This window comes from Pollachius pollachius (genome assembly GCF_949987615.1).
Source record: "Pollachius pollachius genome assembly, chromosome: 12".
NCBI lineage: Eukaryota > Metazoa > Chordata > Actinopteri > Gadiformes > Gadidae > Pollachius > Pollachius pollachius.
Genome location: NC_136945.1, coordinates 22,647,321 through 22,661,290, shown reverse-complemented (window position 1 = coordinate 22,661,290; position 13,970 = coordinate 22,647,321). Strand labels below are relative to the sequence as shown.

At 48.9% G+C, this 13,970-nt stretch overlaps 1 protein-coding gene across 1 annotated transcript; it reads left to right on the top strand.

Moving 5' to 3' along the window:
- The first annotated feature begins 2,609 nt into the window (after window positions 1–2,609).
- ahcy (adenosylhomocysteinase) lies at window positions 2,610–12,360 on the top strand. Its single transcript, XM_079748495.1, has 11 exons — window positions 2,610–2,741; window positions 4,901–5,091; window positions 5,696–5,771; window positions 6,075–6,227; window positions 7,107–7,219; window positions 8,369–8,576; window positions 8,962–9,049; window positions 9,370–9,487; window positions 10,156–10,278; window positions 10,394–10,465; window positions 11,084–12,360. Exons 1-11 carry the CDS (start codon window positions 2,714–2,716, stop codon window positions 11,213–11,215), a joined length of 1,302 nt encoding a protein of 433 aa, XP_079604621.1. The 5' UTR covers window positions 2,610–2,713; the 3' UTR covers window positions 11,216–12,360.
- The last annotated feature ends 1,610 nt before the right edge of the window (window positions 12,361–13,970 follow it).

Sequence of the window (13,970 nt, the reverse complement as noted above, 5' to 3'; positions counted from 1 at the left end):
TCAAAATCTCATCTTCCACTGTTCAGGTGAGACAGTGCTGGATTTCGTTCTCTTTTTAGCACATAAATGATTGGCTCGACAAAAGCAAAGTCTTGTACCGTTTGTCAAAGTCTGGCAGATGATTTTCTTCAATCAAGTGGTAAATGCCACAGGGATGATACTTATGATGATACTTTTTTGGAATATCACGCAATCTAGCTACCGCATTCACTACATTTGAGATCGACCGGTCCATCTCAATCGACACATTGGGCACCCCTGTGCTGATGGATATCACAACACGGGGCCCCTGTAGGGGGGTTCCCAACTTGTTTTCGTTGACATTGTCCTGAGAGGGAGATGAGGTCACTGCAGTTACTAGAGTCATTGCTGTGGAGTGAATTGATCGACCCTTGGGGGGCTGCGTGTGTGATGTCCTCTCACCTTACACGTAATAGTCCCTGGCCTCTGTCCTCTGTCCTGAAACTTATCAGCAACGCAAACGTCCTGAAACCAAACATGAGAACCGTTCGCGGAGTCGGCCCCGCTCCTAAAGGACAACCGTTCTGCAGTGAGTCAGCCCGCCTCCTCCTAAAGGAGAACCGTTCTCCAGTGAGGTGGCCCTCCTCCTAAAGGAGAACCGTTCTCCAGTGAGTTGGCCCTCCTCCTGAAGGAAAACCGTTCTCCAGTGAGGTGGCCCTCCTCCTAAAGGAGAACCGTTCTCCAGTGAGGTGGCCCTCCTAAAGGAGAACCGTTCTCCAGATGGCCCTCCTCCTAAAGGAGAACCGTTCTCCAGGTGGCCCTCCTCCTAAAGGAGAACCGTTCTCCAGTGAGGTGGCCCTCCTCCTAAAGGAGAACCGTTCTGCAGTTAGGTGGCCCTCCTCCTAAAGGAGAACCGTTCTCCAGTGAGTTGGCCCTCCTCCTAAAGGAGAACCGTTCTCCAGTGAGGTGGCCCTCCTCCTAAAGGAGAACCGTTCTCCAGTGAGGTGGCCCTCCTCCTAAAGGAGAACCGTTCTCCAGGTGGCACTCCTCCTAAAGGAGAACCGTTCTCCAGTGAGGTGGCCCGCCTCCTAAAGGAGAACCGTTCTGCAGTGAGGTTGCCCTCCTCCTAAAGGAGAACCGTTCTCCAGGTGGCACTCCTCCTAAAGGAGAACCGTTCTCCAGTGAGGTGGCCCTCCTCCTAAAGGAGAACCGTTCTCCAGTGAGGTGGCCCTCCTCCTAAAGGAGAACCATTTTCCAGGTGGCCCTCCTCCTTAAGGAGAACCAGCTGTTGTCTAATATATGAGAGCAGAACATCCAAGGAAACTGAAGGCCTACTTTATAGAACACTAGAGTGTAATGGTTTCCACTTGACGTGAACAAATATTGGAATATCTTTCATTCAAATGTTTGTTTAAATTTTGCATTGAAGGTTAGGAAGGGTAGAAACTAATTCCTCCCATCAGTGTGTTTGGTATAAACTTGCTCAAGGGCAAAACAAAATCCACTGATTAGGCATCCGGGGTCAGGAGTCCATAGGCTAGCCCTCGGGAACTGTGGGAAAACACAGCTTTTTCTCTGAAGCCTGCCGATAGCGTCCTCTTATCCTTAAGGAAAACGTAAAAAAACACATTTTCACTTTGAATAAAATAAGTTTTTAATATATGGGAAATTAGATGAATTTCACGTACTGCATGGAGCAAGCGTTTTTCATAAGTATTAACACACTCCATTAATATCACACTAGCGTTCTACTTGAAATGGGTAGCTGCAAGGGACATTAAATGCAGTTTATGAGTTGTGTATATTTCTTCAATAAGAGCTGTTGATTTAGAGGCAAAAGGCTTCAGATTGTGTGATTTAAATGGTTACAATGTAACTACTGTCTGTCTGTCTCAAACGATGCACATCATGTTCCCTTTCGATGTGTGTCACACACACACAGACACACAGACACACACACACACACACACACACACACACACACACACACACACACACACACACAGTGATTGCTTACAATGATTGTTTTAGAATCTTAATTAAAAAACCAAGGTGGAGCAGTGCAAGTGAGCTATTTGTGAATGCAGGAGTTACAAGCTTTATTGAGGAACCTCATGTACAGATTTATTGGTCGCTTGAATGACTCAAAAATGAAATTATAATGCTGCTATCGAACCCAAGTTATAGCGCAGTACGCTAGCAGTCATACCTTTGGAGACATTGGTATAAGTGCCTTTTATAAGTGGTCGGAATGTTTTTATTCTTTTTAATGTGTGTGTTGTCTATTTTTTTTTGTATTGTATGTATTTTGAATGGACCTTGAGTCTAACAATAAAAGTTGATGATGAGTTGATGACGGACACTTTGACCTCCTGTAGCTGATAATCATCACAGTTGACTAAACAAATGTTATATATTGATTCAGAATGTGATCGGTAATGCAATTCATAATTCTATTTACTATTCAGGGCCAGACGGATGTACGCCCACTGCTCATCTCTGCACGCAATTGGCCAACCCTCCCGATATCCTCCAAACCAGTCATAGCGCTCTCTGGGGGAGGCGGGATCTAGGGCAGCCAATGGGATGGGGGAACAGGTGGATTGACATCTTGAGCACATGAAGAGCGCTTACGGCGCTTTCCTTCCTTTATAAAGTCACGTTGTGTCAGACCGTACCTCACTCTCAGTCCCTCTCCCAAGCCGCGGTGTCACTCTCAGCACTCCCGAAACACACCACCAAGAAACCAACCATGTCTGAGAAACTTGCCTTCAAAGTCGGTGAGTATGCAGCCTTTTGCAGCCTTTATATCCTGAGAGAGCGGAGTAGTGCGTCTAATACCGGTGGCTTAGCCCGATAGGAAGCCTCATTGTTGTCAATAAATAGCATGATGCATGTTCGCAAGTGTGTGTTTCAGCCTACTCGTACGTACACATTAATGTGTATATGTAATGGGGTTCTTTAACTGGGTTTAATCGTGGGCTTCAAACCGGTTCATTGATGGTTTATTGTTTGAATACTCTGCAGGAGCCGTGGTTTCATAAGCTAGCACATGGCCAAAGTTGGCTGTTGCAGTCCCTCCCCCTGGGTGTCGCGTTTTGGTTATTCAAAGTCTATTGCATTTTGCGTCGGTTTCTGTACATTTCTTCAAGGCGTTTCTTTTAAATTGTTAACGTTATTACATTTTTTAAATGAATCAATGTGTTACTCTTGGCCACATTTCAAAAAACCATAGTGTAGAGAACTTGGTATTCCAAACGCTGGTATTTGTAGTTTATTGTACAACCACAAGCCGCTGTGTGTTATTACGCAGGATGTTTTTGAAAACTACAACTCCTATAATTCCATGCTGTCATCCGCCGGAATGGAGACTCACAAGGCAGAGTGCAAAAGTCTGCGGGTTATGCATGTTAGAGAAATATAAAATCTCTCAAGTCATATCAAACGAATGCAAGCATTTTAAAGATTAAGTTGCTTATGATCTACACAACATACAAACCGGTATCTGTTCAAATTTAATATAAAGGACTTAAAGTTCAACAATCAAGTTCATCATTACAACAATCAAGTTCATCAATGCTAAATTGTTGTCAGGAAATGTTTGATATTCTAAAATGTGAAACTTCCGTGAAAGTGAGTTGCGGGGGTCTATAATATCCCACCTGTTCCCCTCTGACCCTCCAGACCCCAGCAGGTGTCTAGAGTAACGGTTTAGTGGCCGCTGAGCAGTTGCCCAACAGTGCAACTCCAAGCCAAAGTCCCATGTTTGCTTCAGCTGTTGGAGTTCCATTCCCAACAGCAGTCGCGGTGGATTGGATTTGGTCTACTTAGGGGTTTGTTAAAAGTGGTCGGGGTGGTTCAACGGCCAGCCTAAAGGTTTTTGGGTTTGAACTCTTAATGCCTGCGATGTATTTACTACCTGTAGTTATCCTTCAGCGAGATGGCCTAACCCGTACCTGCTTCTAGTGGACATGCATCTGAAAAAGTAACTTTTTGGATAAAACTGAATAAGTATTAGTCTAGGAATTACCATTGATTACAACATATTTAGTTTTCAGAGTGTTGTAGGGTGAATTTCCTCACTGGTTGTATATTAAAATGAATTGTAATTATTATGCAAAGAGCGTCTCTGGTTTAAGAGCGTTGCTAGTCCAATAAGTTACTGTGCCGCGTGCCCCTCTGTATCAACACACGATGGACTCCAGAGGTCAGTTCCCCCCCTGGTTTATCTGTTAACTCAAAGCTCCTCGTTCAGGTCTGTTCTGGTTCTCGCTAGTTAGGAGGGCTGAGGGGCTTGTGTTTGTACTGGAGCCTCTCTCCCTCCCAGCTGCCTGGAACTGGAGTGGCCCAAGGCCGAGACTCCCACCGCGGCTGTGTTGACGTGATGTACATTATTTCAACACACTGCATTAAAACAAATTTGACGTCTGAATCTAAAGTCTGATGGCAGAGGAGCTTTAAAAAGGGAGCCAAACAAATTCAGTTCAAAGGTCATGTCTGTCTCTTTATGCGGTCATGGCTTCGATCCATAAAAAAATGGAAGACTAGACAGCGAGACCTTATCGGTACGAATCCCTATTGATGCAGCATGAGACTCCACAATATAAAAATGTGCCGGATTAGGTTTGCATCAGGCCTTTGAGCGTTGCCATGGTTACGAACCCCCTGACCGGCTGGCTTACTGTTCCCAGGATTCCATCCAGGCACTTTATTTAATTAATATATGAATACATTTAGTTTCTATCTGCAACATATTCTGGTACAAAGTCTCACACAACGTTGTACACATTTTAAATGTGTTTTATTTTAAACGCGGCTCAAAGCGCGCTGTTGGCCACGGCTTTTCAACAGTCGTCGCCTCGTAATGCCACCACGTCTCCCGCTGTATTCCCGCGGTGAACAACGACTGTAAACCAACGTTGTGTCTCCCTCCCTCCAGCTGACATCAGCCTCCACGAGTGGGGGCGCAAGTGCCTGGACATCGCCGAGAACGAGATGCCCGGTCTGATGAAGATGAAGGAGCTGTACGGGAAGAGCAAGCCGCTGCAGGGAGCGCGTATAGCCGGCTGCCTGCACATGACCCTACAGACCGGCGTGCTCATCGAGACGCTCACCGCCCTCGGGGCTGAGGTGAGACCCCCCCCCCCCCCCGCGTTGATCCGCGGTTGGTTCAGGAGGGGGTGGCGTAGGGAGGGGAATAAAAAGCTAAGCCGTGGCCGATCCAAAGTCTCGAGGCTGTGCCTAATTTAGACGTGGAGCTTCACTGATGATGAGTGGAGTGATGGATTGGTCTTTAGTTACCCCCTCCCCTCCTTCAAACACGTCAAACATAATTGCATTTGTACTTTAGGTAAGGTTATATGCTGAAATACTGGTTTCAGGTGTTCGAACCAGTCGCCTAGGAGCTGGGTGTTACACTGGAACAGGAAACGACTTGTATGAATTATATTAGATTAACTTTATCAAGCTCCCATCCCCTCTTCCTGTCCTGTCCTGTTTTGTCCTCAGGCCATTTTAGATGGCATGAGGTTTTTAGTCAGTTGATCTTCCTACGTCCATCTGCAGTAAAAAAAAGAGAACTACCACATGGGTCATGTGGTACTCTTTCCAAAGGCAATTGTGTCTGGTCTCTCGGTCTCTATCGCTGTATCGCTCCCTCTCTCCATCTTATCTTCCTCTCTCAGGTGCAGTGTGTGTGTTTGGATGCCATCTGAAGTCTCTCTCCGTCTCTCAGGTCCAGTGGTCCAGCTGTAACATCTTCTCCACCCAGGACCACGCCGCCTCCGCCATCGCCAAGACAGGGGTCCCCGGTGAGCCTTCAAACACAAACACTGATCACAGAAAGACGGGGGCGCCAGTCCCAGATTCACACACGCTCCAACACACGGGCTGGGATTGATGTAGCGAGGACGGGCCAAATAGTGGCAGCGGCTTCAGCCATCTCTCCAGCTGTCATAACACCCTCCCACTGGCCCCCACAGTGTGTGTGTGTTGAAGATCACCCTACCCACAGAATCTGTATTTGTCCTCCCCCCCCCCCCCCCCCCCCCCACACACAACAGTAGGTAGGGGTGTTGAGGATGTCATTAACGCTCTCTTCCCCCCCCCCCCAGTGTACGCGTGGAAGGGCATGACTGACGAGGAGTACGTGTGGTGCATCGAGCAGACCATCTACTTCAAGGATGGCAAGCCCCTCAACATGATCCTGGACGACGGCGGAGACCTCACCAACATGGTGCACCAGAAGTACCCCCAGCTGCTGGCCGGTGGGGCCCACACACACGCCCACACGCACACGCCCACATGGGGCCCACACACACGCACACGCATCACTTGGGCACAAACACACTCACACGCTTGGGTATACGCACAACTTTGGGCAGGCAAACACACAAAACCATGGTCAATCTCAGACAAATGCACAAGAATGCACACATGGGCGCACACGTCTTTGCCGCATGCGTGCTCTGAGAACATTGCTAGTGTAGTGCAGCACTGTTTCTTTGGGTTGAGCTACTCAACACCAATAGACAGAAGGACTTTTATTGTGTTGGATAAAGAGAACAGCACTCTTCTGTTTCATCCGGAGTCCTTTCTCTTCAGGGTCTTTGGCTTGCAGTACCAAATGGTGACCAGCAGGTGGGGCCATGGCTCTGCCTACCTTTTCACTGAAAAACGAAAGGCTTACTTTGGTGCGAGCGCAGAGAAGGAATAGAAAACTGAAACGCAATTAAGAAGCGTTTAAATAAGGCGTAGCCCCCTTTATTGCCCGTCCTGGACCTGTGTCCTTGACGTTTGACACGGGGGGTAAAGCAGCTCTCCCATAAACCTGTGGTGGAGGCTCAGTCCCTCGCTGCGGATCCTGTCGGGAGAAACACGCCTCCCTCTGGTCCAGGCAGTTGGATGTGGTTCAACAGAAAAAAGGGAAATCACCACTGATCTAGTGGTTAGGGTGTCTGACCCCCAGTTGACGGGGTCGGAGTTAGATCCTCAATGTACCTCGTTAACCTGTAGTCGACCTAGAGCTGGATGTCCTGTCTCCTACCTGCTCATTAACGACGTAGAAAATAAAAGACAAAAGGCGTGTGTAGCCCAGACCCCAGCTCTGATTAGCTGTTGAGTAATAAAGGTGTGTGTCTCTCCAGGTATCCGCGGAGTGTCTGAGGAGACCACCACAGGGGTCCACAACCTGTACAAGATGATGAAGAACGGAGACCTCAAGATCCCCGCCATCAACGTCAACGACTCTGTCACCAAGGTAACTGCTTCCTGAAAGAATCCTGGCTTCTTCATCGTCTCCCAATCTGGCTTCATCCTCGTGCTGTTCTCCACTACAGAGTGATTCTTATAACGTTGTATGAGGAAAAACAACTTATTGATGTTTATTAGTCATCAGCCTCCAGACATCAGTCAAACCCCATCTGCTGGTGACTCTCTATCATAAGGTTAGGTTCATCTGGACATAAAAAGTTAGTTCAAATGCGGGAAACAATATCTATAGGTTAATAAGTGTCGGGCAATTCATTTGAGATATTGTGTATAGGACATATGTCCTAATACAAAGAAGGACAAAATGTTTGGAGAACAAACCTGAGTATGCAGACAGCGCTCTCCTTTCTAGCATAGTGAGCAGTTTAATAGAGCCTTTTAACAGTTTCACCCTCCTCACAATGCTATGACCTACAACGAAGGAGGGAAGTAATACAGTTTCACTGCCTCATGCTCAGTGTTCACCAACTGGTCAGCAGACCAAAGAACAGAAGTTATCCATGTTCTCACTGGTCAGCAGTCTCAAGAACAGATTCTCCAACTAGTCCGTAGAATATAGAACAGGCGATTTGAGGTTCACCAACTGGTCAGCAGACTAAAGCTGTGTGTGCACTAAAGCCTGAAGAAGGAGGAGCTCAGCTGGCCTAACGCAAATAGTTCTGCCAGCCATGGCCGAGATGACCTCCGTTGAGACTCGGTGGTGTCTGAGAACCCTCCGGCGTCATGTCTGGGTTCATTATAGCGAGTAAATATCTGGAGCACTGACACAAGTTAAAATATTTAAACTAGCGAATTGGGCATCTTTCACCTTTTTTGGTTCACGGATATTTGATTTGATTTTGTAATCTTGTTTATGTTGTATAGCTTGCTGTGTGTGTGTGTGTGTGTGTGTGTGTGTGTGTGTGTGTGTGTGTGTGACGTTTTAAAGCGGCTGTGACTTACAATTTCCCCTGGGGATCAATAATGGATTCATCCATCCACCTACAAATCCCACTTTGCTTTTTAAAGTTTACTGTCCATTACTCCTCAATCCCTCTTCAGTGTGTGACTCCTCCCCTATCCGGTGTGACTCCTCCCCTATCCGGTGTGACTCCTCCCCTATCCCGTGTGTGACTCCTCCCTCTCTCCCCCTCCCCAGAGTAAGTTTGACAACCTGTACGGCTGCAGGGAGAGTCTTATCGACGGCATCAAGCGCGCCACCGACGTGATGATCGCCGGGAAGGTGGCCGTGGTCGCCGGCTACGGAGACGTGGGCAAGGGCTGCGTGCAGGCGCTGCGGGGGTTCGGAGCCCGCGTCATCGTCACGGAGGTGGACCCCATCAACGCCCTGCAGGCCGCCATGGAGGGTGGGTGTCCCCGTCACCGGGGGGGAAGTGTTTTGGTACCTCAGGATTTGGTTCAGATTGGATTCTTGATTAAGTACATGGAGGGGGGGGGTAAATGATGGTGTGGACTCAATGTTTTTTTTTTTATTCATATTTGAGTTTTTTCAACTGATTGCAATTCTGTAAACACACAAAGGCAAAGTTAAGACAAAAGGAAATAAACATTGACCAATAGTGACGATCTGTATCGATTCAGAATCACGGAAGAGGAGAACGGGTTCCTTACGTCGACCTATATTTCTTGTCGATTCTTTATTTTTTGTTGCGGCGAGAGTAGAGGACTTGTCATATCAGTGCTTGACTACATTGTCGGACAACCGTATGATTCTCCCTCATCATCTTCCAGGTTATGAGGTGACCACCATGGACGAGGCCTCCAAGGAGGCAAACATCTTCGTCACGACCACGGGCTGTGAAGACATCATCCTCAGCCAGTACGTCCCCTCCCCTCCCCCTCTTACGGACCCCCAATACACACCAATACACACACACACGGGTCCTTACCATGCTCCTACCCAGGCAAAGTAATGCGAGACGTACACATGCTTACAGAAACACCTTCACCACCAAGGGCTTTACAGAGTTGGGGGTTCCATTTCCACACAAACGTATCCACTCGGGGTTTTAAGACGTTTTTGGAGAAAGTGTCCATTAATTGGCCATGGAGTTGATGCCAGGGCGGTATGCAGTGATGAAGACTACGGGTGACTATTCTGGTGTCTATAACGTCCATCCCCTCCCTTCCTCTCTTCAGCCACTTTGAGAACATGAAGGACGACTCCATCGTCTGCAACATCGGACATTTTGACTGCGAGATCGACATGGCCTGGTTGAACGCCAACGCAGCCAATAAGATCAACATCAAGCCCCAGGTAAGCGTTCGGCTGACACAGTCAAGGCTTCTGCCAAGATGAGGTCTCGTCTTCATCCCCAGAAAGTCGTTCATCTTTTGATGAATGACTTTTGTGTTTTCATGAAGGATGCCGTTGGTTGGCTCCTGCTTAAACTACCATGTTACTGATAACCAAAGGCTTATTTCGGTACGAGTGCAGAGTAAGAATAGGAAACAAACACAATTAAGAAGAGTTTAAATAAGACGTAGCCCCCTTTATTGCCCGTCCTGGACCTGTGTCCTTGACGTTTGACACGGGGGGTAAAGCAGCTCTCCCATAAACCTGTGGTGGAGGCTCAGTCCCTCGCTGTGGATCCTGTCGGGAGAAACACGCCTCCGTCTGGTCCAGGCAGTTGGATGTGGTTGATGGCTAAGCTACAGGCGTAGCTTATCGTGGCATGTGTTGAACAAATGCAGCATTCTTTTAATCCTTTTCGTTCACACGTTCCTTTTTAAGTGCATGATAAAAAGAATAAAATATTAGAAAAAATAACATTAATCACAACATGTCTAGTAGAAACGTGAACCTTGACGGTGGAGCCGAACGTATGTATGCCACATCCATGACTCGATGGCTGAGTAACAAAGCGGCGCTGTTAGTAATGGATTATTATTGTATGATGTATGTCCTCTCCCCTGTCCCTCCAGGTGGACCGCTACAGGATGAACAGCGGCCGTCACATCATCGTCCTGGCCGAGGGCCGGCTGGTCAACCTGGGCTGTGCCATGGGCCACCCCTCCTTCGTCATGAGCAACTCCTTCACCAACCAGGTCGGTACGCCCCCCACCCCTCTGGGGTCCCCTGGGTCAGACCGCCGGGCCCCTGGGTCTCCACTAGGGGACGGTACAGAGGAACTAAAAGGGTTCCCATCGTCTTCTCCTGCAGGTTCTGGCCCAGATCGAGCTGTGGACCAACACCGCCAAATACCCCCTGGGAGTCTACTTCCTGCCCAAGAAGGTGAGCGCTCACTTGGACCCAACGCGGCTTCCTGTCGGGGTGCCGTTGCAGCGCGCCACCGGGGCGTGATTTGTATAGAGGCGCAGAGCCTGATTCCTGTTGGCTCGGGCTTTAGTATTTTTGGCGTCTTTGGACGGCAGCAACCCAAAGCATTCAGTTGGAAGGTGGTCTGGTGATCCGTCTTCAGCCGCCGGCGTTTGACGTGGTGTTTTGAAGTGGTGTTCAGAGAGTTCACGGGGTTAACCCAGAATAAACCCACGGCAACCCACATCTGTTGAAGTGCTGCTTTCAGCTCTGACATCACGTTGCGTGTCTGTTTTTGACGCCACATTGCACGTGACTCCAGCGGCACCAGTGTGGCTGGACATACAGTGATGGACACGCACACACACACACACACACACACACACACACACACACACACACACACACACACACACACACACACACACACAGCCACACACATCAAGCCACGTCTGGGCTATTTGTTGTGGCACGACCTATTCTTTTACCGTGTTTCCTAATAAAAATGTTGTGACGCGTCTCCCCTGCTTTGCTTCCTCCGTCTCTCAACCCCATCGCTCCTCCCTCCCTCCCCCCCCCCCCACCCCCCTGCAGCTTGACGAGGAGGTGGCTGCCGCCCATCTGGACAAGCTGGGGGTGAAGCTGACGAAGCTCAGCGTGAAGCAGGCCAAGTACCTGGGTCTGCCCCAGGAAGGCCCCTTCAAGCCCGACCACTACCGCTACTAAGACACACCTCCCTCGCCAAGCCCCGCCCACTCCACGGATGGGGGCGGGGGGGGGAACCGGGGGGTGGGCGTCAGCAGGAGCGGAGGGGGGTTCTGGGAGTTTGAGTTTTTGTGAGGATGAGGCGGTTGGTCAGGCGTCCCCAGTGCTTTAATGTTAACCATGCTGAGGTTTCGCCTCTGTCTGAGTTGTTGGTGATGAGGGGGGGGGGGGGTTTATCCACAACTGGCCCAAATCATTTAAATCGCTGTTGTCGTATAATCAACGGTTGCTCGGCAACAGAATCACAGCCAGCCCGCGGCCTGGCTGATGTCAGTACCTGGCTTCTATCAGTGTTTTTTATTAGCTTATCCCTGGCCATCCATTAGAGCCCCGCTGGCTCCTCTCTTGTCCTCTCTGCCTCGTGCACTAAACCTCTCGACCCACAGTGCACGTGCACACGCTCAAAGCTCTTCCCTCTGGGTCTGCCTCCCCCCCCCCCCCCCCCCCCCCCGTGGTCCTACTGCTGACCTTGACCTTAGCTCACAGGAGCGCTCTACTTAAAGCACATCATTCCTTTAGTTACAGAATATTAACCCGACCTGCCACTTGTTAGTTACCCCCCCCCCCCCCCCCCTTACTTCTAACAGGTGTTCAGATCCCCAAAGCACTGGCACTCATAGTCTTAACTCCTTATTAAGGGCCAGCAGTTTACCATCCTGTGCACCTAACCTCCTCTAAGATGTTAACCCCCTCTCTGCGTGGACCTGCCGGGGGGGCGACGGTGCCGTTGTAAGGCACGTCTGCCCGCGTTAACACGAGCGGCCGAGGCTGGGAGAGTTGAAGTTCAATTTAAGAAATTGGAACTTTAATGATTCGTCGTTTCTATCGATCATTCTGGAATTTTGACTTGAAGGGACATTCTAGAACGCGCCAGTGTTCTACAATGTACCCCTCCCCTCCCCTATTCAATTCAGTTTGTTTTTTTTATTGGATAATTCTCTGGCCAATCAGCTATCATCTTTGGTAGCGATTAGGGGGGCAGCTGGGCATGGTCAAACTAACCATGGTTGCAAAACGGTTTCAAGGGTCTGTGTTGTTCATAACTGAAGGATGTGTTACTTTGTCGTGATGTTATGATGCAATAAAAGACATTCTACTGGGCTATATCTGGAGTACTCGGTTCTTGTTTTACCGTTTCGTGTATTGGTATTAGTTCACACTATTGAAACCCACCTCTGAAGAGCGGAGAGACAAAATAAGGTAATCAGCTAGTCAAGTGAGTTAATGGAAATAATTCCTTTATTGAATGGAATCACTAATTAAAGCACACTAATGAATATGGTAGATGCCACTACATTCTACCCATGGCACCATCTTAAAGCAGGCTTGGCATGGTTCCATCTCCAAATGCTGAATTGCCTGCCTCGACTTTGTAGTGTGTGTGTTGTGTAACAACCCTAGCTGCAGCGGCACATTCATACTTCACAACTTGCTCTCCTGGAGCCAGTGGTTAAACGGACTGACTCGGGCTGAAAAGATGGGAGGTTAAGAGGCAAATATGGACATACAATAAGAATTGGAGAAAGTCCCAATTTTAAATCTTTTAAACGTGAGCCTGTTCATTTAGAAACAGGAGTCCGCAAGACCCTCCAGAACCCCGTCGCCCATGTCTAGGGTCTACAGTAGACCCCTTGGACCACCGGACCTTCTCCATGCCTAATGGTTCCCTGGTCGTGTGCATCGTGTTCGCTACCATTGTTCAAATCGTTAATCCGGACACGGCAATGCTCCACATGCGTGATCAAATCACATGCTTGACGAAGCTCATCCGAAACGGCCGCTGCTGAGACAGACCACCGCGCTCCTTCTGCCGCGGGGGGGGGGGGGGGGGGGGGGGGGGGGGGTTCAGTCGGAACAAATCCACGGTCATCTCCAGCCCAAAATGTCTCGGCGTGTCTGAAATCTTGTCGGCCTTTGCAGTTCCCTTTATAAGCTCCAGATGTAATTTCCTATAAATGAAAGTAAATAAAACCTTGAGATGGTACCGAGCGTTGCCTGGCAACAGGAGGCTGTGCAGATTCCAGTCCACGGCTCCTCCTGGCAACACGTGTTGATGTGCCCTCGAGCAAAGCATCGTTTCCCCTGCTGGTCTCGATCAAACCGAAGAAACAGTCGCTGCGTGCACAGGAGATGAAACACTCACTGGTGGATTGTTGTTTAATGTCAGGAACACTCGGGAGCGGTCCAAACCCGATCACCCCGGCTGCCGCGGGGTTGGACGCTCCCGCCGCCCTGAGACAGAGCAGACCCGAATATGTGTGGATATGGGTTCAGCGTTGCCAGATTGGGCCAGATTTCCCGCGCAATCTGGCAACACTGGCTGCAGCGCGCTGGAGCGCGGATATCTGGCCAAATCTGGCAACGTCGGTTGGGTTACCAACAATGCCTGAGAGGTAATTAGTCGGACAATGATGTGGTTTTAGGAAAATGCTTCAACACAGCACGTACTCACATTATGACTTGTGGAAACAAATCCTTGACAGGGAAATTGAACAAAAAATAAGCAGTACACATTAGTTTGGTTATTTAAAGTATTTCACCCTCTAACCACTAACCACCTTGGAGACTGTAACGGAAATAACTGCCTGCTTCGGTGGTTCTTCCTCAACGGCAGATTCAACACTCAAAAGAATTTGAATTGACAACAGTGCCCGGAGACACTGGCCATTTATCCGTATGCGTGGCTCAAAGTTGTCATTATTGTTTAGTAAGACAG